The sequence below is a fragment of the Heterodontus francisci genome, chromosome 37 (assembly GCF_036365525.1).
Source record: "Heterodontus francisci isolate sHetFra1 chromosome 37, sHetFra1.hap1, whole genome shotgun sequence".
In the NCBI taxonomy this organism is placed as follows: domain Eukaryota; kingdom Metazoa; phylum Chordata; class Chondrichthyes; order Heterodontiformes; family Heterodontidae; genus Heterodontus; species Heterodontus francisci.
In genome coordinates, this window is record NC_090407.1 from 506,174 (window position 1) to 530,696 (window position 24,523).

At 44.9% G+C, this 24,523-nt stretch overlaps 1 protein-coding gene across 1 annotated transcript in view; it reads left to right on the forward strand.

The window, feature by feature from the left end:
• The window catches only part of vwa5b1 (von Willebrand factor A domain containing 5B1), a 318,959-nt gene that overhangs the window by 20,623 nt on the left and 273,813 nt on the right, over positions 1-24,523 (forward strand). The window contains exons 2-5 of the mRNA XM_068016745.1: positions 2,739-2,900; positions 5,288-5,507; positions 17,936-18,084; positions 20,426-20,557. Of these exons, the coding sequence (XP_067872846.1) occupies positions 2,739-2,900; positions 5,288-5,507; positions 17,936-18,084; positions 20,426-20,557 (663 nt within the window). The remainder of the gene's footprint in view (positions 1-2,738; positions 2,901-5,287; positions 5,508-17,935; positions 18,085-20,425; positions 20,558-24,523) is intronic.

Consider the following 24,523-nt stretch of genomic DNA (forward strand, 5'->3'; position numbering starts at 1 on the left):
GGATAAATAAATGTAAGTTCTTTCTCCTTTACAGAACCATTCCAGTGGAACAATTCTATTGTTGGCTGCTGGGAGGGAGTGCTAAAAATTCAACAGCAATGGACGGAATTTTCTAGACTTAGCCCTGCTGAAACAGTGGGACCATTTTCGGGAGGGAGCCTGATTTCCTAATGGGTGGGCTTCACTGAGGGTCTTTCCAAGACCAATGGCATTATCATCCTCCCCCTGGGCTCCTAGACCAATTAGAAGAGTGGGCGGGGTGACATGTCTATTCTGTGATAGTAAGGATTTCAAATTAAAGGGACCACAGCATGGATTAGAAGTGCTCAGTAGCACTTGGATTTTTGAGGCTGCAGCAACCACAGGAGTGAAGTGGAGACCGCGGAAGGCTATCATCCCGGGTCTCTCCCTCTTGCTAGGAGGTCCTGCTGAAGGATCTGAGGGACTACAGTGAGGTGAGCTCTCCCAATAATGAGAGGAAGAGGACAACCTCTCCAATTAACCAGGCATGGATAGAAATGGCCGAGGAAGTCAGCAGCAGAAGTGTGGTCAATCTAAACTGGAGACTGTGCACCAAGAGGATCAAGGACCTCAGGAGGGCAGGAAAGGTAACTGGCATAACATTTTCAGGTGTCAAGCCCCACGCTCTGACTTGCCCAGCATTCTCCTGCATATCAGGTCAACACACCGTGCAGCTCCACTCTTTCCTCTCTCTGCAGGTACCTCACATCCCCATCTGATCAGCCAACACTCACACTCATCCTCAGAGTATTGCCCTCTCCCATCCATGTCCCACAGTAACCCTCCATAATTAGTATCCTTCCTTCTTCTCCACACAAGCCATTACGATCACTCACATCTCTTGACTTTCTCTCCTTTCCAGAGAAGAGAGCACACAATTTGGCAAGAGGCAGAAACCCATGGCGGGGGGTGGGGGTGGTGGTGGCCGGGTGGGGTTGGCCCTCTGGACAGACACCTTATTAGCCATTGGCAATGCATACCCACCCAGGTCCATTGGGAAGGTCTTGTTCCAGAAGGCTGCAGATGTCAGAAATAACCTGCCATGAGAGCCTGAGGCTTCTGATACATTGGTGCTCAGATATGTTGCGAGAGCTGATCCCTTGCCTGTAGACCCTGTGTTGGGAGTCTTGCCTCCTTTCAGCTGTATCTCAGTGTACATCCCATCTGCCCTGTGGAAGGCCATGTGGTTGAGGAGAAGGCAGCTCATGCTGCTGCTGGTGCTGCTGGTGGTGTGGTCGCTCCTCTGTCCCTCATCAGAGTTGAGGCATCACAATTTCCACATGGGAAAGCATGCATCCCATTGGTGGGCTCCAGGTCAGGGATGTGACTTGGATCATCAAATAAATAGCAGAATTGTTTTTTTTTTAAAGACAAGATTCCCCCTAACATGGTGGGTGGATGGCATGGCTCAGTTTGTAGCCCTCCCTGTTCCAGTGGCAGGAAGGGTACTAAAGTTTCCAGCTTCAAGCAGCAGGTAAACATTGTAAATGAACCCATAGATGCTTGTGCTGTCGGCATCATTAAATTAATCCAGCAGTTAGCTGCCAATGCTGATTGTGCTGCTTAGAGCCAGCTTGCTGTCTGGGAAGCCCTTAACTCCGAAGGCAGGCCTAATCAACTTTAATGCGAGGGTTGGTAATGTTCGAGGTTAAGTGTTGCAGCAACAAAGAGATTAACTTAAATATTGTTTAAATGTTCAAAAATTCTAGAAGAATGAAGCAACTATGAGCGTCATGCCTGCTCCTGTTTCCAGCTCTGCTTGATTCCAACTAAGGAGCCCTTTACACTGTGTTGTAAATGTCTGCCTCCTGACCTGTAACACAGGTGGTTTCTGGGCAGACTAAGGGCGCAGTGGTTAGCACCGCAGCCTCAGAGCTCCAGCGACCCGGGTTCAATTCTGGGTACTGCCTGTGCAGAGTTTGCAAGTTCTCCCTGTGTCTGCGTGGGTTTTCTCCGGGTGCTCCGGTTTCCTCCCACAGCCAAAAGACTTGCAGGTCGGTAGGTAAATTGGCCTTTATAAATTGCCCCTAGTATAGGTAGGTGGTAGGGAAATATATAGGTGGGGATGTGGTCGGAATATGGGATTAGTGTAGGATTAGTATAAATGGGTGGTTGATGGTCGGCACAGACTCGGTGGGCCGAAGGGCCTGTTTCAGTGCTGTATCTCTAAACTAAACTAAACTAAACTAAGGAAACATCAGTGGCAATACTGATTGACATGAAAATGACTTTGGGGGTCCTGACACTGGTAATTGACCCCTATTTGAGTATTTTACCCTTTTCCCCTGTTTCCTGCAGGGAATGGACACTGCAAAAGCAGAAAGGAACAGGGGAATGTGGGTTACATTGTACTTGGCAGATCTATCTATCTCTTTCAGGTTACGACCATCCTGCTGTGCAGTTCTAGTATTCAGTCTGCTTTATTATTGTAAATACATTCCTTTTCCTTGTGAAAATTTTGTTTCTTTTATTTAAAAACCCTGTTTAATATTTCCTGTTAACCCAACTCCATTCTATGTAAAGCTTCTCATTCAACAGAATTGATTGAGGAAGACTTAGTAGCGTTGCTGTTTATACAGTATTCCTTTTCTCTGTACTTTAATGAAAAGTTAAATATTTTTGACAAGAGAAATGAATAGTGAATAACCCTTATGTTTGCGGGTCCTTGGGATGAGGAACACTGACTGCTCTATCTAAGGTATTCTGTTTTCTTCCAGGCTTGTTTATTTATCCCTTGGATGAATTCACTACTGTGGTTGGATTTGAAGCAATGATTTCTGGACGCATTATAACTGTGCAAATAAAGGACAAAGCTAAAATAGATGATTGTTATTTTGACTGTTGTAATATCTCATCCGGAACCTTCCAAAATGGCCATGGTAAAGACTCCTAAAATACTTATTTTGTTTAATAAAGATTGAAGCACTATTTTCCTCTAATATCTCTCAGTTCCACACATCATCCTTTTGTTGAGTGGATCAAATGAATGCAAACCTCTCTAAGACCCAAGTTCGGTGCTAAGTCAACAATGGGTACATGTTGTCGCAACAAGATTGAAAAATGCCCGAAGACTGCCTCTCCCTCCTCCCTAATACGCTTTGCTCATCTCCTGAAGGCACTGCCTGTTGCTAGGATATAATTTCACATGTAAAGAGACTTATCTGAATGACAATTATTTTATTGGTGAGTCAATAAGTGTGGGTTGTCTATTGGACTGCAGCACTATTGAGCCCGTCCTGTTCTCATTTCTTGCCTCTGTATTCACACTTGGTGATGCCAGTCATTAGAAAGCTGTTGGCTGGTTTCCCCTCATCCGGAGTCAGTTTTAACACCATCCAGTTCACTCAGTGCAGATAACAGGTGGATCCTGGAACCTTCCTGCTATGTGTGGCCAAAGACCCATCTTAAATCCAACAGCTGAGTAATTTATACCGCAATCATTCCCTAATTAACAGTTATTTCGATCCCTGTAAACTTTCACCCAAGAAACTTGAGCCATAATGTAATCTTTCAGATGGATTAAAGTCTTATCTTTCTAAGAGCTTTAAGTGAAATTAATTTTTATGGCCCCATTGAATTGATGTTCATAACAAAGACCTGAGGGGTGACTTTAATCTTGCCTGACTGGCGGAAACTGGGTGGGTATGCAGTTAAAATTGCCTATGGGGTTTATCTACCAAGGTCCCGCTCTCTTCCCTCAGGTTCCAATTTTAAGCTGCTATTCTGAGCAAGCGGGAAGGACAGGTGCCAGTGACCAGCGGAGTGCTCCTTTAAATATGCAGAACAGGCTCCAATGACATCATTAGGGTCTAACAGCTATTTTAACCAGAAATCTGCAATGTGTGCTGTTGTGGCTTATTCCATTTTTAACTTTTCTCCGAGCTAAAGAAAGTTTAGGCCACCCCTGCACTGGGCTTCCTAGCCCCCAATCTCCACCTGCAAGGCCCTCACAATTCCTCCCTGACACATACCTGAGTGCCAGAACTGTTCTGTCGTATCCTACCGGTGGTCTTCTCCCACTCAACATTGACTTCCATTCCTGGCTAGGGCTGCATCTTGCCAATTTCAGGCAGGAACTTCACGGAGCCTATGCAGGTGAGGCCTGATATCTCTGGGCCTCATACTGATGGAGTCAGTTAGATTCTTTGCTTGCCTCAGCCCCCCATCTGCATGGTTGCCAACCTGAGTTAATACCAGAGCCCTGATTTTGGTCACCGATATAACTAGGGACTAAATGGAACAGTCACATGTTGCTCTGGAAACAGCTCTTCCATGAGTCAGGATTAAAGCCCTTTGTTCAGGCTGTGTGGGAGGATCTTATTTTGCATCCATTTTGTCTCATGTCTCATCTAGACTTTATATCAATTTAACCAAATAAAAGTTATATAATGACCTTATGTTTAGCCCAATAAAACTACAGTCCTCTCAGCTGCATGATTATTTTTCTATTTGTTTGGAAAATTTGGAAAAATAACCATTCTTCTTTGGCCTCCTTATCTCGAGAGACAATGGGTAAGCGCCTGGAGGTGGTCAGTGGTGTGTGGAGCAGCGCCTGGAGTGGCTATAAAGGCCAATTCTAGAATGACAGGCTCTTCCACAGGTGCTGCAGAAAAATTTGTTTGTCGGGGCTGTTACACAGTTGGCTCTCCCCTTGCGCCTCTGTCTTTTTTCCTGCCAACTGCTAAGTCTCTTCGACTCGCCACACTTTAGCCCCGCCTTTATGGCTGCCCGCCAGCTCTGGCGAACGCTGGCAACTGACTCCCACGACTTGTGATCAATGTCACAGGACTTCATGACGCGTTTGCAGACGTCTTTATAACGGAGACATGGACGGCCGGTGGGTCTGATACCAGTGGCGAGCTCGCTGTACAATGTGTCTTTGGGGATCCTGCCATCTTCCATGCGGCTCACATGGCCAAGCCATCTCAAGCGCCGCTGACTCAGTAGTGTGTATAAGCTGGGGATGTTGGCCGCTTCGAGGACTTCTGTGTTGGAAATACGGTCCTGCCACCTGATGCCAAGTATTCTCCGGAGGCAGCGAAGATGGAATGAATTGAGACATCGCTCTTGGCTGACATACGTTGTCCAGGCCTCGCTGCCATAGAGCAAGGAGCAAGAAGCAAAATAACCATTGAATAAAATATAATTGATATATTTAGTTAAATGTTTTGAAATACTTGCTCAGGCATAGTCAGTATTGAGTAATATTTGCTTTTAAAGTAAACATTTTTAAGATGATAAAATCTGGACTTGCTTTTTCTCACAGGTCACTTTGTGATGGATGAAGATTTAGAGAGGATGGTGTTTGCAGTGAACTTTGGTATCATCCCTCCACTTGAAACAGTAACTGTGCTGATCAGTACCTCCTTAGAGCTGCAGACTCTGCCAAATGGGACAGTTAGGCTGCTGCTTCCATCCATGTATGTTCCCAAGTTGGCTTCTTCTGGGAGCAATGAACAAAGTTCACTCGAAAATCAGCTCAAAAGGTAAATTACAGATTGGCCACATCAGATTCTGTTTGAGCAGGCAAATTGTCAATTTACTTTAAAGATTGAATCAGTTTTGTTCAGCTGGTTAGATCAGCTTAATTCAAGTTAAATGTCTGATTAATTCTGGGATGGCAAGGTGAGAGTTGAATTCTTATTCAGATAACCTACAGTTTTTGCAAAATCCATTCGATTTTGATCAATTCAGACTCAGGTCTGTGTGCCGGGATGTCTCCGTAGCCCGATGTTAACGGGAAGCCGAGAAGGGTGTGGGTGAAATGGAAATTGGCCAAAGAACCCGGTAAGGCTGGAGAGGTGGAGGCCCAGTCACAAATGCGTTTCTGTGATAGCATTTGTATGAGTGACCTCTGTACAGTTCTTGTGGAGACTAAGTCACCAGTGCAATCTGAACAATTACTGCTCCATCAGTCTACTCTCAATCAAAAGCACAGTGATAGAAGGTGTTGTTGACAGTGTTATCAAGTGGCACTTACCCACTAATAACCCGCTCACCGATGCTCATTTTGGGTTCTGCCAGGATTACATGGCTCCAGACCTCATTACAGTCTTGGTCCAAACATGGACAAAAGAATACCAGAGGTAGAGAGTGGGGTACCGCAGGAATCAGTGCTTGAGCCCCAGCTGTTCACAATATATATCAATGATTTGGATGTGGGGACCAAATATAGTATTTCCAAGTTCGCGGATGACACAAAACTAGGTGGGAATGTGTGTTGTGAGGAAGATGCAAAGCAGCTTCAGGGGGATTTGGAAAGACTTTGTGAGTGGGCAAGAATGTGGCAGATGGACTATGATATGGGAAAATGTGAGGTTATCCACTTTGGTAGGAGGAATAGATGTGCAGAGTATTTCTTAAATGATAAGAGATTAGAATGTGTAGATGTACAAAGGGACCTGGGTGTCTGTGTCAATAAGTCACTGAAAGCTAACATGCAGGTGCAGCAAGCAATTAAGAAGGCTAATGGTATGTTAGCCTTTATCGCAAGAGGATTTGAACATTGGAGTAGTGAAGTCTTGCTTCAATTGTATAGCACCTTGGTTAGACGGCACCTGGAGTACTGTGTGCAGTTTTGGTCCCCTTAACTTAGGAAGGATATTATTGCCATTGAGGGAGTGCAATGAAGGTTCACCAAACTTGTTCCCGGGCGGCACAGTCCTATGAAGAAAGATTGGGGAAACTGGGCCTGTATTCTCTAGAGTTTCGAAGAACGAGAGGTGATCTCATTGAAACCTACAAAATACTTAAAGGGATAGACAGGGTAGATGCAGGTAAGATGTTTCCTCTGGTTGGGGAGTCTAGAAGCAGGGGACACAATTTCAAAATAAGGGGGAAGCCACTTAGGACAGAGATGAGGAGAAATTTCTTTACTCAGAGGGTTGTGAATCTTTGGAATTCTCTACCCCAGAGGGCTGTGAAAGCTCAGTCATTGAGTATGTCCAAAGCAGAGATTGACAGATTTCTAAATACGAATGACATAAAGGTATATGAGGATAGTGTGGGAAAAAGACATTGAAGTGGATGATCAGCCGTGATCGTATTGAATGGTGGAGCAGACTCGATGGGCTGATTGGCCATCTCCTGCTCCTATGTTCCTATGTTCCTATGTTCCTATGACTGCCCTTGATATCAAAGCTGTGACCTTACTGTACGTTGATTCCAGAATATCCCTTTGGCTGAATCCATTTACTTTTTGTGTTTTGACTTCTATAAATCTTTTTAGGAAGGAGATTTGATATTAATATACATCTCTAGTGCCCATTCACCTCCTACTATGTAACTGTATCTGCAAACAAGTCATTACAGGGAATCCATGTCACCCTGTACCGTGTTGCTTTTCGATTTCTGCCCACCGTTATTTTTCAGTGGCCTATTTTATTGAACTCATGACCGAAGCTTATATTTTTTGCCGCCTTTCTCAATCTTGAACTTCACCCTCTCATGCTCTTTTTTTAACACCATGCTTTTCTTCACCATACCTCTGGCATGTTGCCTTTTTAATAGCTGTATGAACCAGTGCTCTATCAATTAGACCTGTGTAACCCTGGCTGGTCTCCCATGTTCTGCCCTCCATAAGGTCATGACCATGAGGTCATCTAAAGCTTTGCTGCCTGTGTTCTTACTCACATCAAATCCTGAGCTACATTGGCTGCTGGTTAAGCAATGCCTTGATTTTAACATTCTCACCCTTGTTTTCAAATCTCCCCACATCCTCGCAGCTTCCTATCTCTGTAATCTCCTCCAGATCCAGAACCCTCCAAGGTATTTGTGCTCATTTCCTTCTGGTCTCTTGAGCATCCTCGATTTTAAATGCTCCACCATTGGCAGCCATGCCTTCAGCTGCCTGGGCCCTACACTGTGGAATTTCCTCCCTAAATCTCACCACCTCTCTACCTTGCTTTCCTCCTTTAAGACGCTCCTTTATTCCTACCTCTTAAGACCAAGCTTTTGCTCATCACCCAGTGCCACCCTCCTTAAGTGGCTCGGTGTCAAATTTTGCTTTATAATGCTTCTGCGAAGTGCCTTGAGATATTTTATTATTTAGAGGTACTGTATAAATACAGCTTGGTGTTGTTGTAGCACTTTAGATGAACAAATCAGGCATACTGTTTATTTTAGTCCCATAACAAGACCCCTTTAACAGCATCTCTCTTATGCTGTTGATTTTTCTCCAGAACACTGTGTTCTGGAATGAGGGAGTCCTTTATTGCTGCATTCTTAAATATGTCTGTTGTGCCTTTAACACTGTTATATGAACTATCTGTCGACACTTCAGTGGACAGATCTCTGGAATTAAGTAGATGGCTCTCATATAGAAATCAAAGTTTTTCAAACTGTTTCACTACTTTGTCTATTTGTATATCTGCATTGGTCTCCCGAGTGAAAGGCCTCAAATGCCTCATCAATTACTGTAAGGACTCTGGCTGCTGTTCACTGTGTATTCATTTGAATACTATAAAATGTACGCTTCCTCATTCATGTTTGTGTTTACTCCAAAGCCTGCAGTGCAGTGTAGCCACATAGCACAACAGCAACATCTCTATCACCATGTTCCCCTTGTCCTCACTTTCCACCTCACCAGCCTCCACATCCAAAGGATCATCCTCCGCCATTTCCGCCATATCCAGCGTGATGCCACTACCAAACGCATCTTCCCCTCCCTTCTCCTGTCAGCGTTCCGAAGGGATCGTTTCCTCCGCGACACCCTTGTCCACTCCTCCATTACCCCCACCACTTCGTCCCCTTCCCACAGCACCTTCCCCTGCAATCTTAGGAGGTGTAATACCTGCCCATTTACCTCCTCTCTCCTCACTATCCAAGGCCCCAAACATTCCTTCCAGTTGAAGCAGCGATTTACTTGTACTTCTTTCAATTTACTATACTGTATTCACTGCTCACAATGTGGTCTGCTCTACACTGGGGAGACCAAACGCAGATTGGGTGATCGCTTTGTGGAACACCTCTGCTCAGTCCGTAAGCATGACCCTGAGCTTCCAATTGCTCGCCAATGCAACACACCCCCCTGCTCTCATGTTCACATCTCTGTCCTGGGATTGCTGCAGTGTTCCAGCGAACATCAACGCAAGCTCGAGGAACAACACTTCATTTACCGATTAGGCACGCTACAGCCTGCCAGACTGAACGTTGAGTTCAATAATTTCAGAGCATGACGGGCCCCCCTTTTTATTTTGAGTTATTTTTTCTTTTTTCTTTTTTCTTTGTTTATTTTATTTTAGTTTGTTTCTACTGTGCTTGCCCACCTTTTTTAATGTTTGTGCTTGGAGCCAGGGCTGTTCATTTTGCAGTCAATTGACACCCTCTCTGTACAAAGGCTTTGTCTTTCACCACACCATTAACATACCGTTTGCCTTTGTTCCATGACCTTCTAGTCAGTTATTCTCTGTGACCTTGTCATATCAACACCTCTTTTGTTGTCTCTTGCCCCACCGCCGCTTTACTTGCTTAAAACCTTTTACATTTCTAATATTTGTCAGTTCTGATGAATGGTCACTGACCTGAAATGTAAACTCTGCTTCTCTCTCCACTGATGCTGCCGGACCTGCTGAGTATTTCCAGCATTTCTTGTTTTTATTTCAGATTTCCAGCATCTGCAGTATTTTGCTTTTATCTCTATCACCATGGCTGACAAAGAACAAAGAACAGTACAGCATAGGAACAGGCCATTCGGCCCTCCAAGCCTGCGCCGATCTTGATGCCTGCCTAAACTAATACCTTCTGCACTTCCAGGGACCGTATCCCTCTATTCCCATCCTATTCATGTATTTGTCAAGATGCCTCTTAAACGTCATTATCGTACCTGCTTCCACCACCTCCCCCGGCAGCACGTTCCAGGCACTCACCACCCTCTGTGTAAAGAACTTGCCTTGCACATCCCCTCTAAACTTTGCCCCTCTCACCTTAAACCTATGTCCCCTAGTAAGTGACTCTTGCACCCTGGAAAAAGCTTCTGACTATCCACTCTGTCCATGCCGCTCATAACTCTGTAAACCTCTATCATGTCACCCCTCCACCTCCGTCGTTCCAGTGAAAACAATCCGAGTTTATCCAACCTCTCCTCATAGCTAATGCCCTCCAGACCAGGCAAGATCCTGGTAAACCTCTTCTGTACCCTCTCCAAAGCCTCCACGTCCTTCTGGTAGTGTGGCGACCAGAATTGCACGCAATATTCTAAGTGTGGCCTAACTAAAGTTCTGTACAGCTGCAGCATGACTTCCCAATGTTTATACTCTATGCCCCGACCGATGGTGGCAAGCATGCCGTATGCCTTCTTGACTACCTTATCCACCTGCGTTGCCACTTTCAGTGACCTGTGGACCTGTATGCTCAGATCTCTCTGCCTGTCAATACTCCTAAGGGTTCTGCCATTTACTGTATACTTCCCACCTGCATTAGATCTTCCAAAATGCATTACCTCACATTTGTCCGGATTAAACTCCATCTGCCATTTCTCTGCCCAAGTCTCCAACCGATCTATATCCAGCTGTATCCTCTGACAATCCTCATCACTATCCGCAACTCCACCAACCTTTGTGTCGTCCGCAAACTTACTAATCAGACCAGCTACATTTTCCTCCAGATCATTTATATATACTACAAACAGCAAAGGTCCCAGCACTGATCCCTGCGGACCACCACTAGTCACATCCCTCCATTCAGAAAAGCACCCTTCCACTGCTACCTTCTGTCTTCTATGACAGAGCCAGTTCTGTATCCATCTTGCCAGCTCACCTCTGATCCCGTGTGACTTCACCTTTTGTACCAGTCTGCCATGAGGGACCTTGTCAAAGGCTTTACTGAAGTCCATATAGATAACATCCACTGCCCTTCCTTCATCAATCATCTTTGTCACTTCCTCAAAAAACTCTATCATATTAGTGAGATACGACCTCCCCTTCACAAAACCATGCTGCCTCTTGCTAATAAGTTTGTTTGTTTCCAAATGGGAGTAAATCCTGTCCCGAATAATCCTCTCTAATAGTTTCCCTACCACTGACGTAAGGCTCAATGGCCTATAATTTCCTGGATTATCGTTGCTACCCTTCTTAAACAAAGGAACAACATTGGCTATTCTCCAGTCCTCTGGGACCTCACCTGTAGCCAATGAGGATGCAAAGATTTCTGTCAAGGCCCCAGCAATTTCTTCCCTTGCCTCCCTTAGTATTCTGGGGTAGATCCCATCAGGCCCTGGGGACTTATCTACCTTAATGCTTTGCAAGACACCCAATACCTCCTCCTTTTCGATAATGAGATGACTGAGACTATCTACACTCCCTTCCCTAGGCTCATCATCCACCAAGTCCTTCTCCTTGGTGAATACTGATGCAAAGTACTCATTTAGTACCTCGCCCATTTCCTCTGGCTCCACACATAGATTCCCATCTCTGTCCTTGAGCGGGCCAACCCTTTCCCTAGTTACCCTCTTGCTCTTTATATATGTATAAAAAGCCTAGGGATTATCCTTAATCCTGTTTGCCAATGACTTTTCATGACCCCTTTTAGCCCTCCTGACTACTTGCTTAAGTTCCTTTCTACTGTCTTTATATTCCTCAAGGGATTCGTCTGTTCCTAGCCTTCCAGCCCTTATGAATGCTTCCTTTTTCTTTTTGACTAGGCTCACAATATCCCGCGTTATCCAAGGTTCCCAAAACTTGCCAAACTTATCCTTCTTGCTCACAGGAACATGCTGGTCCTGGATTCTAATCAACTGACATTTGAAAGACTCCCACATGTCAGATGTTGATTTACCCTCAAACAGCCCCCCCAATCTAAATTCTTCAGTTCCTGCCTAATATTGTTATAATTAGCCTTCCCCCATGTTAATTATGGAAATTCATCAACTTAAAGACAGCTCCAACTGCAAATTCAAACACATGGGCTTGTGAGATGGTTTGCAGTTCCATTGTATACTTGTCGGAACTCTGGTGGGAGTGTAGCCGAAAGCCACAAACCTTGCTAGGAGCTGGACATGCCACACACTGGGGCTTCCAGTGGCCTCGTTGGGGCAGAGCCACTGTTGCAGAGACTCTCTACCATTCCTCTTGAGCTATGTTTTCCATAGTTTCCATTTTTCCTGGGTTAGATTTGTGCTTTGTGAGTTGGCTCAATGGGTATGGCAGCCTAACAGTTATGGTGTCAGACTAGCAATCCAGAGATTAACAGGGATTTGGGCACCAGCAAAGAACTAGACAAAACTAAGGATGTGGAGGCTCTGCTGACCTTAACGGACGGGCCTTATTTAAATAAGTATGCACAGACTCCAACTTGACCCCCGGCCAAATTGACAGCTTGGCCAGCAGGTGGAAATAGGAATTTACTGAGACCACAGCTGGGGTCCTGTCAAGGGTACGAGTTCATATACACAACAGGAAGTTGTAAAGTTAACTTCAATAAATCTGGAAATTTGGGGGCTGGTGTCAGAAACATAACAGTAAAACCTGCCAGATTCTTATAAAATCCCATATAATGCCCTTCTGGAAAGGGAATCTGTTATCTCTACTCTGTTTGGCCTACATGTGACTCCTGTTCTGCACCATGGGCTGAATTTTCAGGGAGAGTTTTCAGGGAATGGAGGCAGGTGGGCGTTGAAAATACTGGCGCCAGTGAGTTTCACTAGGGCAGAGGGAGGGCCACCCCGAGATCCCTCCTGATCCACTATCAGTGCCAATTAACATTGTTAAAGAGATCATTGTAAGCACGTTAAGGGGCATGCTCTGATTTTGATGGGGGTGCATGGACTGTATGCACTACCTGGGGCATACCAGGTGAATGGAGGCGGACATACAGCAGGAAGCCAGTCATGACCGCCCCAGGGAATTAGGTGAGCCCCATGAAAGGGTGAACAATGTAGAGGGGGCCTCAGAGGTCAATCATTTCAGTCACAGGACATCACTGCAGGAGTTCCTCAGGGTAGTGTCCTAGGCCCAACCAGCTTCAGCTGCTTCGTCAATGACCTTCTCTCCATCATAAGGTCAGAAGTGGGGATGTTTGCTGATGATTACACAATGTTCAGCACCATTCCCGGCTCCTCAGATTCTGAAGCAGCCCGCGTCCGGATGCAGCAAGACCCGGACAACATCCAGGCTTCGGCTGATAAGTGGCAAGTAAAATTCACGTCCCCCAAGTGCCAGGCAATGACCATCTCAAATAAAAGGGAATCTAACCATCTCTCCTTGATGTTCAACGGCATTACCACCATTGACTCCCCCGCAATCAACATCCAGGGGTTACCATTGACCAGAAACTGAACTGGACCAGCCACATAAATACCGTGGCTACAGGAGCAGGTGAGAGGCTAGGAATTCTGCAGTAAGTAACTCACCTCCTGTCTCCCCGGTGCTTGTCCACCATCTACAAGGCACAAGTTAGGAGTGTGATGGAATACTCTCCACATGCCTGGATGCGTGCAGAACCAACACACTCAAGAAGCTCGACACCATCCAGGACAAAGCAGCCAACCTAATTGGCACCCCATCCGCCACCTTCAACATTTACTTCCTCCACCACTGACGCACAGTGACAGTAGTGTGTACCATCTACAAGATTCACTGCAGCAACTCACCAAGGCTCCTTAGACAGCACCTTCCAAACATGTGACCTTACCACCTAGAAGGACAAGGGCAGCAGATGCTTGGGAACACCACCACCTACAAGATCCCCTCCAATCCATACACCATCCTGACTTGGAACGATATCGCCGTTCCTTCACTGTTGCTGTGTCAAAATCCTGGAACTCCCTTCTTAACAGCACTGTGGGTGTACCTACCCACATGGACTACAGTGGTTCAAGAAGGCAGTTCACCACCACCTTCCCAAGGGCCATTAGGGATGGGCAATAAATGCTGTCCTAGCCAGTGATGCCCACAGGCCATGAACAAATAAAAAAATGAGGGAGCAAGTCTTCCAAACATAACTGTGGGGGTGGGGGGGAAGTGTGGGGATGCACCTGAGCACAAGGAAGGCAGTAGTCAGCAATGGGGTGCGACCTTTTGAGTCAGTGGCGATAAGGAGCAATGCCCTCCACAGGAAGGGCAGAGCCCCAGGCATCAGTAGGGCACAGCAGAAGGACGAAGGGCAGGAAGGACATAGAGGCCAAACCCTCAGTATTGGATTTACCGCCAAAGATGGAGTTACCTTGAGATGACCGCGAACTAGTGCCGCAGGAGTCTGACTCTCCAAGCAGATGGTCACAGACATCTGTGCGCTCATTACTGAGGATCTTGCACCTTGCAATACTGGTCACCATGCCCTGCCTGTAGCCATCAAAGTCACTGTGGCCTTGAATTACTTCGCTTCTGGCTTCATCCAAGGATTAGTTGTGGACCTTAGTGGCATCTCGCAAACGGCTGCACACCACTGCATCTCACAGGCCACTGATGTGGTGGCCTCTGTGCTCGTCCACTTTTTTGTGCTGATCCCCTTGTGGCCTCAGAGAAGGTGGAGGCAGCCTGCTCACTTGTCTCTGCCTGTGGCTGCGATGCACGTGGCGGTCATCCTTGTTATGGAGGTGCCCGTGGGGACACCTCCAGAGGCTGCTGCACCTGCATCATTGCAGGGGCAGTCTCTGTCACTTGGCCCTGCTGCACAGAAACTCTGTCTGTTAGAGGGGTCAAGGAGGCCACTGATGATAATGGTGGCCTGTGAGGGATGGCGCCCTCATCTTCCTCAGTGACTGCCTCAGCCCTTGGCTAGCTCTCTGGATGGCTGGAAGGGAGCACCAGTTGGACAGCAACTGGCATCCTCTCCAGACATCCCTGTGTCATCATCGCCACTGACCGGTCAAGGCTACATAGTATGGAAAGCATCCTGTGAATGTCAGTGGGCAGTTCCTGCATGCACTCCAAATGCTGTTGCATATGGTTCTCCAAGAGGTTGGTCACTCTCTCAACGGAGGAGCTCATGTGCTCAAAGCCCTGAATCACGCTGGCAGACATGTCCTGGATGGACTCCTCCATTCTCTGCCCATGACCCCACACTGCCTCAGGGAACTCCAACATGTGGGAACACATCTGTTGCTGCTGGTGTAGGTAGAGCCTCCTTTCCTGTGACTCCTGAGGCCCTGCATCTGTGCCCAGCTGAGCAGGGCTGTCTGTCCTCCATGCTCCGGGGGTGTAGTGTTGTGAACCTGCAATTGCATTGTACATTGTGTACTGTAGAGGCTGCTGTCGAACACACATGTGAGCAAAGTGAAACTAAAACAGGCAGAATAAAAGAGAAGCCTTTGTATTCAGCTGCTGCCTTTGCCTCATATCCTATACCAAACTCGGCTAAACCTCACTCAAGACTGGACAACATCACAGAGGGGAAGTGCCCACAGCTGCCTGTGCTAGCACTTCCTCCTGCTCAATAGCATTGTGCTCATCACCCAATGCCACCCTATCTAACCATGTGCAATGACCCTCTGATGTGACTGTATCTATGCTAGTGGATGGTGTGCTTGTCAGGTGTGATAGTGCATCTTCTGAGCTCTGATGTTGCTGCGCTTGGCCCAATGATGTTGAGCACTATGGCTCTGAGCCATCTGAGGGGGTCATTAATTGCCCTGGACACCCACCCCTTCCATGTTCAGGAGCAGCAGGTATCCTGAGGATCCTCAGCTGGTGTGTCTGGTGGGGGGGGGAGGTAAATACCCAAAGACCTGTCCTGAGGGTTAGGGGTTACACTCATCATCCCAAAGTGTACCATATCATTAAACCTCTTCCAACACTGGACCCAATTGGTCTCATTACCTGTGGGAGACACAAGAAGAGATGATGAGAACCGGCCTTGGAGAGCAGAAGCCTTTTCATTACTGAGGCTTCCCAATGCAACTCAGTGTTCGGTGTGCTGTTGGATGGGGTGGAGTGGAATGGATGCATTGCACTCTCTAATCATCGTCTCCACCACTGATGCCCATTTTGCCTTGCTCGACCTCCTCGTGATCTGTGATTCTGGTGACGTTCATAGCTTCTTCCCCCATGGTGGTGTTAACATGTAGGTAAGGAACACCATCTCCCATCTGGGCCCTGTCACGAACATTATGAGCCTGTTTCTCCTGCAAGGACAAAAGAGAGTGAGATAAGGCATTGCTGGCTCAATGGCCAATGGCAGCTGCTCCTATTCAGTAGAAGCTGCATGTCTCAGTGCTGCCAGGTCCTCAGCAGCACTATGGCTCTGAGCCATCTGAGGGGGTCATTAATTGCCCTGGACATACACACCTCCCATGAGCATCAGGTGTCCTGAGGATCCTCAGCTGGTATGTCTGCTGGAGTGGGGCGGTAAATACCCAGAGACCTGTCCTGAGGTTTGGGGGTTACACTCATCTTCCCAAAGTGTATCATATCATTAAACCTCTTCCAACACTGGACCCAATTTCTGCGTACCAACTCCTTCAGCTATCTCCATTCAGGCCTGCTTCATTTGGGTGGGTGTCCTCCTCCTGCCTCCCTGCGAGAAGAGGACCTCCCTCTCTTCCTTACAGCCTCAAGGAGGACCTATAGGTCCGTATCTGCAAATCAAGGGGCTGCTCTGTCCCAGGTTCCAGGCCTCTGTCTCTCCTGCGACATCTTCCAAACTGAAAGTAAAGCAGTGAAATGGCAGCCACAGTAATGGCTGTGGTGGTCTCTTTAAATCAGGCCCACAGTTGAACAGTACCACCTCTGTTGCTGAAGCCACATCAATGCCATGCGGCCACTAGTTAGTCGCCAAACCTGTCTCCAGGACAGTTAAGGGGATGATGATTGTTTCCGCTTGGGGGTGGTTAGGGACCCGGAAACTACCCTGACTTCCCACCCATTTCCCACACCCAGAAGAAAAATCCTGCCCCATGCTAGTGACTCTAAGGGTTACTCATAAATCCGGTCTGACCAGTGTTGCCCACTTCCCAAGAACGAATAAAAATAAGTTTCCAAAACTGATGTTTGCACATTTTAATATCAGTCTGTAAAATCTCATTAGCAATAAATAAGGACAGAATTGTTGTATCTTTTAAAACCTCACTTTATTCCTTGTGGCTACTCAAAGTATTTACAATTTTTTTTTAAACTGAGATATTGGCTGAGGTCCTTTGTGTAGAACATATCAAGGTTAGGAGAGTAAAAGAGAAAACAATTTAAATAATCTCCCTCCATCACCAGTGCACGGTGGCAGCAGTGTGTACCATTTACAGAATGCACTGCAGCAACTCACCAGGGCTCCTTCGACATCACCTTCCAAACCCTCGACCTCTACCAACTAGAAGGATAAGGGCAGCAGATGCATGGGAACACCACCACCTGCAAGTTCCTCTCCAAGCCACACACCATCCTGACTTGGAACTATATTGCCATTGCTTCACTGTCGCTAGATCAAAATCCTGGAACTCCCTCCCTCACAGCATTGTGGATGTACCTACACCATTGGACTGCAGCAGTTCAAGGTGGCAGGTCACCACCACCTCCTCAAGGGCAATCAAGGATGGGCAACAAATGTTTGTCTTGTCAGCAGCACACACTTCCTGAGAATGAATAACATTAAAATAACAGATTATAGTGCTTGGGAGGCCACAAGCTTGAGTTTTAAATGCCTGTAGATTGTAGGAGGAAGGAAAGTCAAAGGGATAATAAGAGTTCCATGATCGTGTGGTCCTGAAAGCAAATGAGTTAGAGTAGGAGATGATGCAATGAATCTTTCCAGGGAAAGGAAAGTGTATTTGAAGTTTTAGAGGACAAAGACAGGGATACTTACAATCTTGGCATATTTCTCTGGTATTGTTTAACCCCCATATTAATGTCCAACCTCATCATTCAGACTGTGATATAATATTAAATAGAATGAAGACATGGAGATTTTTACATGATTCTATTTTTAAAAAAATGAATGCAATATCAAGCTGTTGATATTTTCCTACATATTGAAATACATTTGTTCCCAGCAAAGACAGACATCGATGGGACTTCAGCTCTCAAGACCAGAGTGGAAACCAGTTCTGCTTGGCAAAGCTCTTAGATGACGAGGTCACCAATCCTACCACCTACGAGTTTAGTTTCCAGCTTGAAATCAGAGCACCCTGCTTACTGGCAGGTCAGAATATGATACATTTAATGTATTCAAGTAAGGAAATCCTATTGTTTTGTAGAATGTAAAGAAGGTTATTGGTAAAATTGCACCTTCCCACCTTTTATCTGGTCTAAAACTGGAGTGTGGTGCTGGGGAGGATAAGAAGGGGTGTATGTATTTTTGAAAAAAGATGCACCTATGTTCTAAGTATGTCTGCGTGTGCATGTGAATGGGTTCTTTTAAATGCAGCAATTGACTTTATCTTCACAATTGTCAAGTATAAAAAATATTGCTGCAACCAGCTGCAGAAACTATGCAAAGGTTGGCTGCATAGGTGTCCTATCAATATAAAGAGGGGTGGATTCGTCTCATGGCTCAGTTGTAAAATACTCAGTGCCCAGTGCAAAGCTGACCAATACAGACTGACAACATCCCGAGTTTCAATTCTGTGCCTGTGCTTCATTAGTTCGTCTAGTCAGACGCAGCAGCAGAGATACAGCTATTGAGTCCAATACCCCCGATCAACAGAATGGAAAATTCCTCAGGGGTATCTGCAGTTAGAGACTGCCCAGTAGCTCTGTTGGAGAAGTGTGCAGTAGGGTAAGGAGAGAATTGGGCTTAATTTTAATGACTGAGTTCATGCTTTTAGGAGAGAGGGAAGACATTAATTAAAATTTAAAGACCGGTCAGGCGGAACATCAATTTAAAATAATCTGTGTTGCAGAACATCCAGAAACAGTTTGGCCTCAATATTAACTCCCTCATGGTGGATGGGAGAAGGTGATCCCCAAGGGTCCCTGGCTGCAGCCTTCTGCCACTAGGCAGGATGTCCATATGCTGACTGCCGGGCAGGAAATGGATCAAAAAAATTTTCATGACATTCTACTGTGAGATTCTGTGAAACCTCTGCATCCACAGCTTTGCTGAGTTCTTCTGGGATCTCCTGTACTCTCCCCGTCTCCCTGAAAATATAAGGGCCATGAGTTGCTGAGGTGGATTTGGAAGTCATGTTAAATCCACACATATGGAATTCTAATATAAGCAACTTCCAACTATTTGACTTCTAGTGTAAACAATCATGGTTGAATGCATTGCTCTATCTAAGCATTTTTATGGTGGACCTGTTCCATATAAACACATGCTTTTCTACTGTGTAAATAACAGTAGTGGGAAAGCTACTAGTCTCACTTGCTAATGTTTCATTAAAATTACTTATAGTTTAGTTTTCTCGGAAGGAAACATAAAGAAATACTTTCAGTCCTTTGCCAGGTTAGGGGAACCTACCGGATATAAAGTGATAGGAAATGCAGTCAGTCTTTACTTCAAGTCAGGTGTGTGATGGTTTTACTGTCAAATCCATTTAACAGTTGCTGTGTTTGTGTATAGTGGGTTCTTTGTCATGACTTAACTAGAAGTGAAATTTGCTCTAGTTAACCTGAGTAAGCCCAGTTTACAAGGGCTCATTTACTAAGGAAGAGATGGGAAGTAGAACTAACTTTTATTTACCATCTACTTTCCCAGCCATTTGTCTATACGTTCCACTCAGTCCCATTTCTTTTGATGCTGTTTTCCAGTTTTCTTACTGCTTCTTCTGGAGATGCTGAGTCATGTTTGGCTGTGGTTAACCAAGCACTGTTAGCCCACCAAGTCTCCATTCTCATGTGTAGGCCTGGGCAGTGAATGTGAACAGGCTTCTGAATCAAGGAGAACGTCAGAACCAAACCTAATCACATTCTCACTCAAGATACATTTCCAGCAAAGAGCCACCAAATAGTCATCAGAAAAGACTACTCATTAAAAAACATCTACGGAGGAAATATAATTTGTTTTATTATAGACACAAAAGTAAATACTGAAAGGTAATTTATCTGAGGAAATACTTGTTTAGTACAATTTCCTTCACTTTCAAATGAATAAGCATCTGGTTCAAGTCCTACTCCAGAGACATGAGCATAAAATCCAGGCTGGCAATCCTGTGCAGTACTGAGGGAATGCTGCGGTATCGGAGGTGCTGTCTTTCAGATGACATGTTGAACCAAGAGCACGTCTGTCCTCTCAGGTTGATGTAAAAGATTCCATGGCACAATTTCAGTGTCCTGGCCAATATTTGTGTCTCAACCAACATCACTAAAACAGGTTATTTGCTTAGTATCTCATTGCTGTTTGTGGGAGATTGGCTTCACGTTTCCTATTTTACAACAGTAAATGCACTTGAAAACTACTTGATCAGCTGTAAAGCACTTTGGGATGCTCTGAGGTCGTGAAAGGCACTATAGAAATTCAAGTCTTTCTTTAGTTCATCAGTTGGTGATAAAGCTATCAATCGTTGCCCTGACTATACCTCCAATTGTTAACCGTTCCACAGGTGTAGAAAGTCCGACTCACTCAATCCGAGCTGATGCAGACCCCTCAGCATTTTGTGCTTCCAGTGTGATGATTACTTTGGCTGAGAAACACACCTTTGATAGACCTGTGGAAATCATCATCCATCCGAGTGGTAGGGAAACATTTCAGTTTTTATTTCAGTTCCCATTTTTATTACTTGTTTAAATGTATTTTTACGAATCTTGCTGAATAAACAGTAAATTTGATATTAAAACAGAAATAATGGTATGGTTGCCCTAGTGGTTTAATTTGTAAGTCTACTGCCCAGTTTATGGTTGTACAAAATCAGTAATGTCAAATTTCAGTTCCTGAGTTAAATAGTTATGGTGCTGGTAGTTGTGCTGCAATTGGCTTCTGGAATGAAATAAAGAAATCAGTTTTCTAACATCAGATCCCTATGGAGTGACTTTTGCTGATTAAAGTGTGGGTGTGCCTATCAGTTGAGAGAAGGATCAGACTTGACTTTAGTGCCCATAATTGAATAACCTGTCAATTCCCAAGGTTAGATTTTCCTCTGAGGTATGTTCACTACCGGAGGAAGATCAAGGTGGGACTTCCAAATGCTGCCTTCACCCTGCATGACCCTGACCCATTTTCCTTCTTCAGGGGTTATTAGTTATGCCAGGTGGGATGCCCCACCCCACAAAGGGGCACTTGCTGAAATGCCAGAAGGTGGATCCATGTTAAAGTGGGCAGAGGTTTCTGTTTCCATTGTGCAGAAAGAGGATGCATAAGCAGATAATCTTTGTATGCAAAGTGAGACAGAAAACTGTATCCAGGTAGTTTTATGGTTTGATAGGCATAAAAGTCAGTTGCTTAGCCACTGCCTGTCAGAACAGAACAGAACAGAATGGACTTGCTGATTGTTAGAACAGAATAAAACAAAAGGGACTTAATAAGATAGCGTGTTGAAACCACTATAGCTTTGTTCTCGGAAATTGAAGCAACTATTAACTTTTCCTGTATTTTGCAGGCTGTTCAATGAAGATATTAAGCTAAATTGTTGTTGTGTGCTTGACTATCTGGTGTCAAACACCACAATATTCCATCTTTAGAGTCAACAAAGACTCAGACTGAGCTAGTGGTGAGGAAAGGTTAGTGACTGGACCTTTTGCCACTCTTCTCCTGATGGTACACAACAACATAGGAACAGGAAGAAGCCATTTAGCCCCTCGACCCTGCTCTCCAAGGTCTCCACAGCCAGCAGTAACAGAGGCAGGAGGCAGGAAAATCAGAGAATCGTAGCATGGGTTACAGCACAGTAGGAGGCCATTTGGCCTGTTGTGTCCATGATGGCTCTCTGCAAAGAGCAATCCAGCTAGTCCCACTCGCCCGTCCTTTCCCCATAGCCCTGCAAACCTTTCTCTTTAGATAATTATCCAATTCCCTTTTGAAAGCCATGGTTGACTCTGCCTCCTCCACACTCTCAGGCAGTGCGTTCCAGATAACCACTTGCTGCGTAAATAAGTTTTTCCTCATGTTGCCTTTGGTTCTTTTGCTAATCACCTTAAATCAATGTCCTCCAGTTCTTGATCCTTCTGCCAATGGAAACAATTTCTCCGTATCGACTATGTCCAGACCCCTTATGATTTTGAACACCTCTATTAAATCTCCTCTTAACCTTCTCTTCTCTAAGGAAAACAGCCCCAGCTTCTCCAATCTATCCATATAACTGAAGTCTCTCATCCCTGGAATCATTCTTGTAAAACATTTCTGCACTCTCTCGAATGCCTTCACATCCTTCCTGAAGTGTGGTGCGATAGGCCCAGTTTCTGGCTCTCTGCCATCATTTAAATGCTCCAGTCCCAATGAGCTGTACCCTGAAAATTCAGAGACTTTAGGTGAGGAGCATAGAAAATTGTAGAAAAAATATTAATTGGGAGTGGAATTTTTGGCCTGTTAAATACAAAAAGAGAAAAGTATCCTCATCTGTTGTATCCAGGGTACTGTGATGAAAACTGCTGATGAAAGAGGACTATAGTTAAAAATGAATCAGAATTTGTACAAGTGTTTCAATTGTGACCTATGATGGCATATTGATGAAATATGTTGTTTGGTTTTGTTTATTCAGGTTTGCTCACCAGGAGTTGGTTTAAAAATATAAATTACTGTTGATGTTATTAACGTTTCCTGATTCAATTGTAGCTTTCCAAAGGGAATTGGATGAGCACCTGAAGAGAACATTTTGCAGGGTTACGGGGAAAGGGCGAGGAAGTGGGACTTGCTGGGTTGCTCTTGCAGAGAGCCAGCACAGACACAATGAGCCAAATGGCCTCCTTTCTACACTGTAACCATTCTATTATTCTATTCTATGATTCCTCTGCCTGCTACCTTGATGGAGACATTAACCTATGTATTTTAAATGTTTTGAGCAATAAATGTTCATCTGCTATTATCACCCACAGTAATTTTTAGCTCTTAATTTGTATTTTAATAACTATGTGTCAATCCAGTATCACCACCTTTAGTTAAAGTGGAAAATGCTGCATTAAGGCAATAGTGTTAGAATAATCATATTAGTGTAAACTATCCTTACAGTTACATAGGCATCAAAAAGTCTCAGAGTACTTCACAAGTTACTTTTGAAGTGCAATGACTTGTTTATGATGTAGACAAACATGACAACCAATGATTCCTCTCACCTTTCTCTGCTTTGCACGGCTAGTTTATTTCAACGTGCAGTACCTTTAAATTTTTTGTGATGGGTACAGCATATGAGTGGCCTGTGCAGTTGCACACCCATGCAGATTAATACCAACAATGTCCCGCAGACAGAAATGAGATGAATGGCCGATCAACGCTTTTAGCATTTAACATCGCGGGTGCCACAAAACCTTTAACATCCAGTAATTCAGGGAGTACAGGTAGAAGGGTCTTTGGTTTAACATCTCATCTGAAGGGTAGCTAATGTAAACCCACTATTTAAAAAGGGAGGTAGAGAGAAAGCAGAGAATTATAGACCAGTCAGCCTGACGTCAGTAGTTGGGAAAATTCGAGAGTCCATTATCAAAGATTTTATAGCAGAGCACTTGGAGAACAGTGGTAGAATCGGACAGAGTCAGCATGGATTTACGAAAGGGAAATCATGCTTGACAAATCTACTAGAACTACGAGGTGTAACTAGTAGAGTTGATGAGGGAGAGCCAGTGGATGTGGTTTATTTGGACTTTCAGAAGGCTTTCGACAAAGTCCCACATAAGAGATTAGCGTGTAAAATTAAAGCCCATGGGATTGGGGGTAGTGTATTACAATGGATAGAAAATTGGTTGGCAGACAGGAAACAAAGAGTAGGAATAAACGGGTCTTTTTCCGAATGGCAGGCAGTGACTAGTGGGGTACCGCAGGGATCAGTGCTAGGACCCCAGCTGTTCACAATATATATTAATAATTTAGATGAGGGAACTAAATGTAATATCTCTAAATTTGCAGATGACACAAAACTGAATGGGAGGGTGAGTTGTGAGGAAGATGCAGAGAGGTTTCAGGGGATTTGGAAAAGTTGAGTGAGTGGGCTAATGCATGGCAGATGCAGTATAATGTGGATAAATGTGAGGTTGTCCACTTTGGTAGCAAAAACAGGAAGGCAGATTATTATCTGAATGGCTATAAACTGAGAGAGGGGAATATGCAACGAGACCTGGGTGTCCTTGCACACCCAGTCGCTGAAGGTAAGCATGCAGATGCAACAGATGGTAAAAAAGGCAAATGGTATGTTGGTCTATGCCTTGCTCATTCAATTACCTGTCCAGATGCCTCTTAAATGGTGCTACTGTTCCTGCCTCCACCACCTCCTCTGGCAGCTCATTCCAGATACTCACTATTCTTTGTGTGAAAAATTTACCCCTTTGATCCCCTTTAAACCTCCTCCCTCTCACCTTAAATCTATGCCCTCTAGTTTTAGTCACCCCTACCATGGGAAAGAGACTCTGGCTATCTACCCTATCTATGCCTCTCATCATTTTATATACCTCTATCATAACTTACCTTGTTAAGTCTTCTCGTTGTTCTGCGTCTAAATATCAAAGCATAGTGTCCAGTCTCCCTAACAATTGAGTATTAGCTAACCGGATAGTAGGAG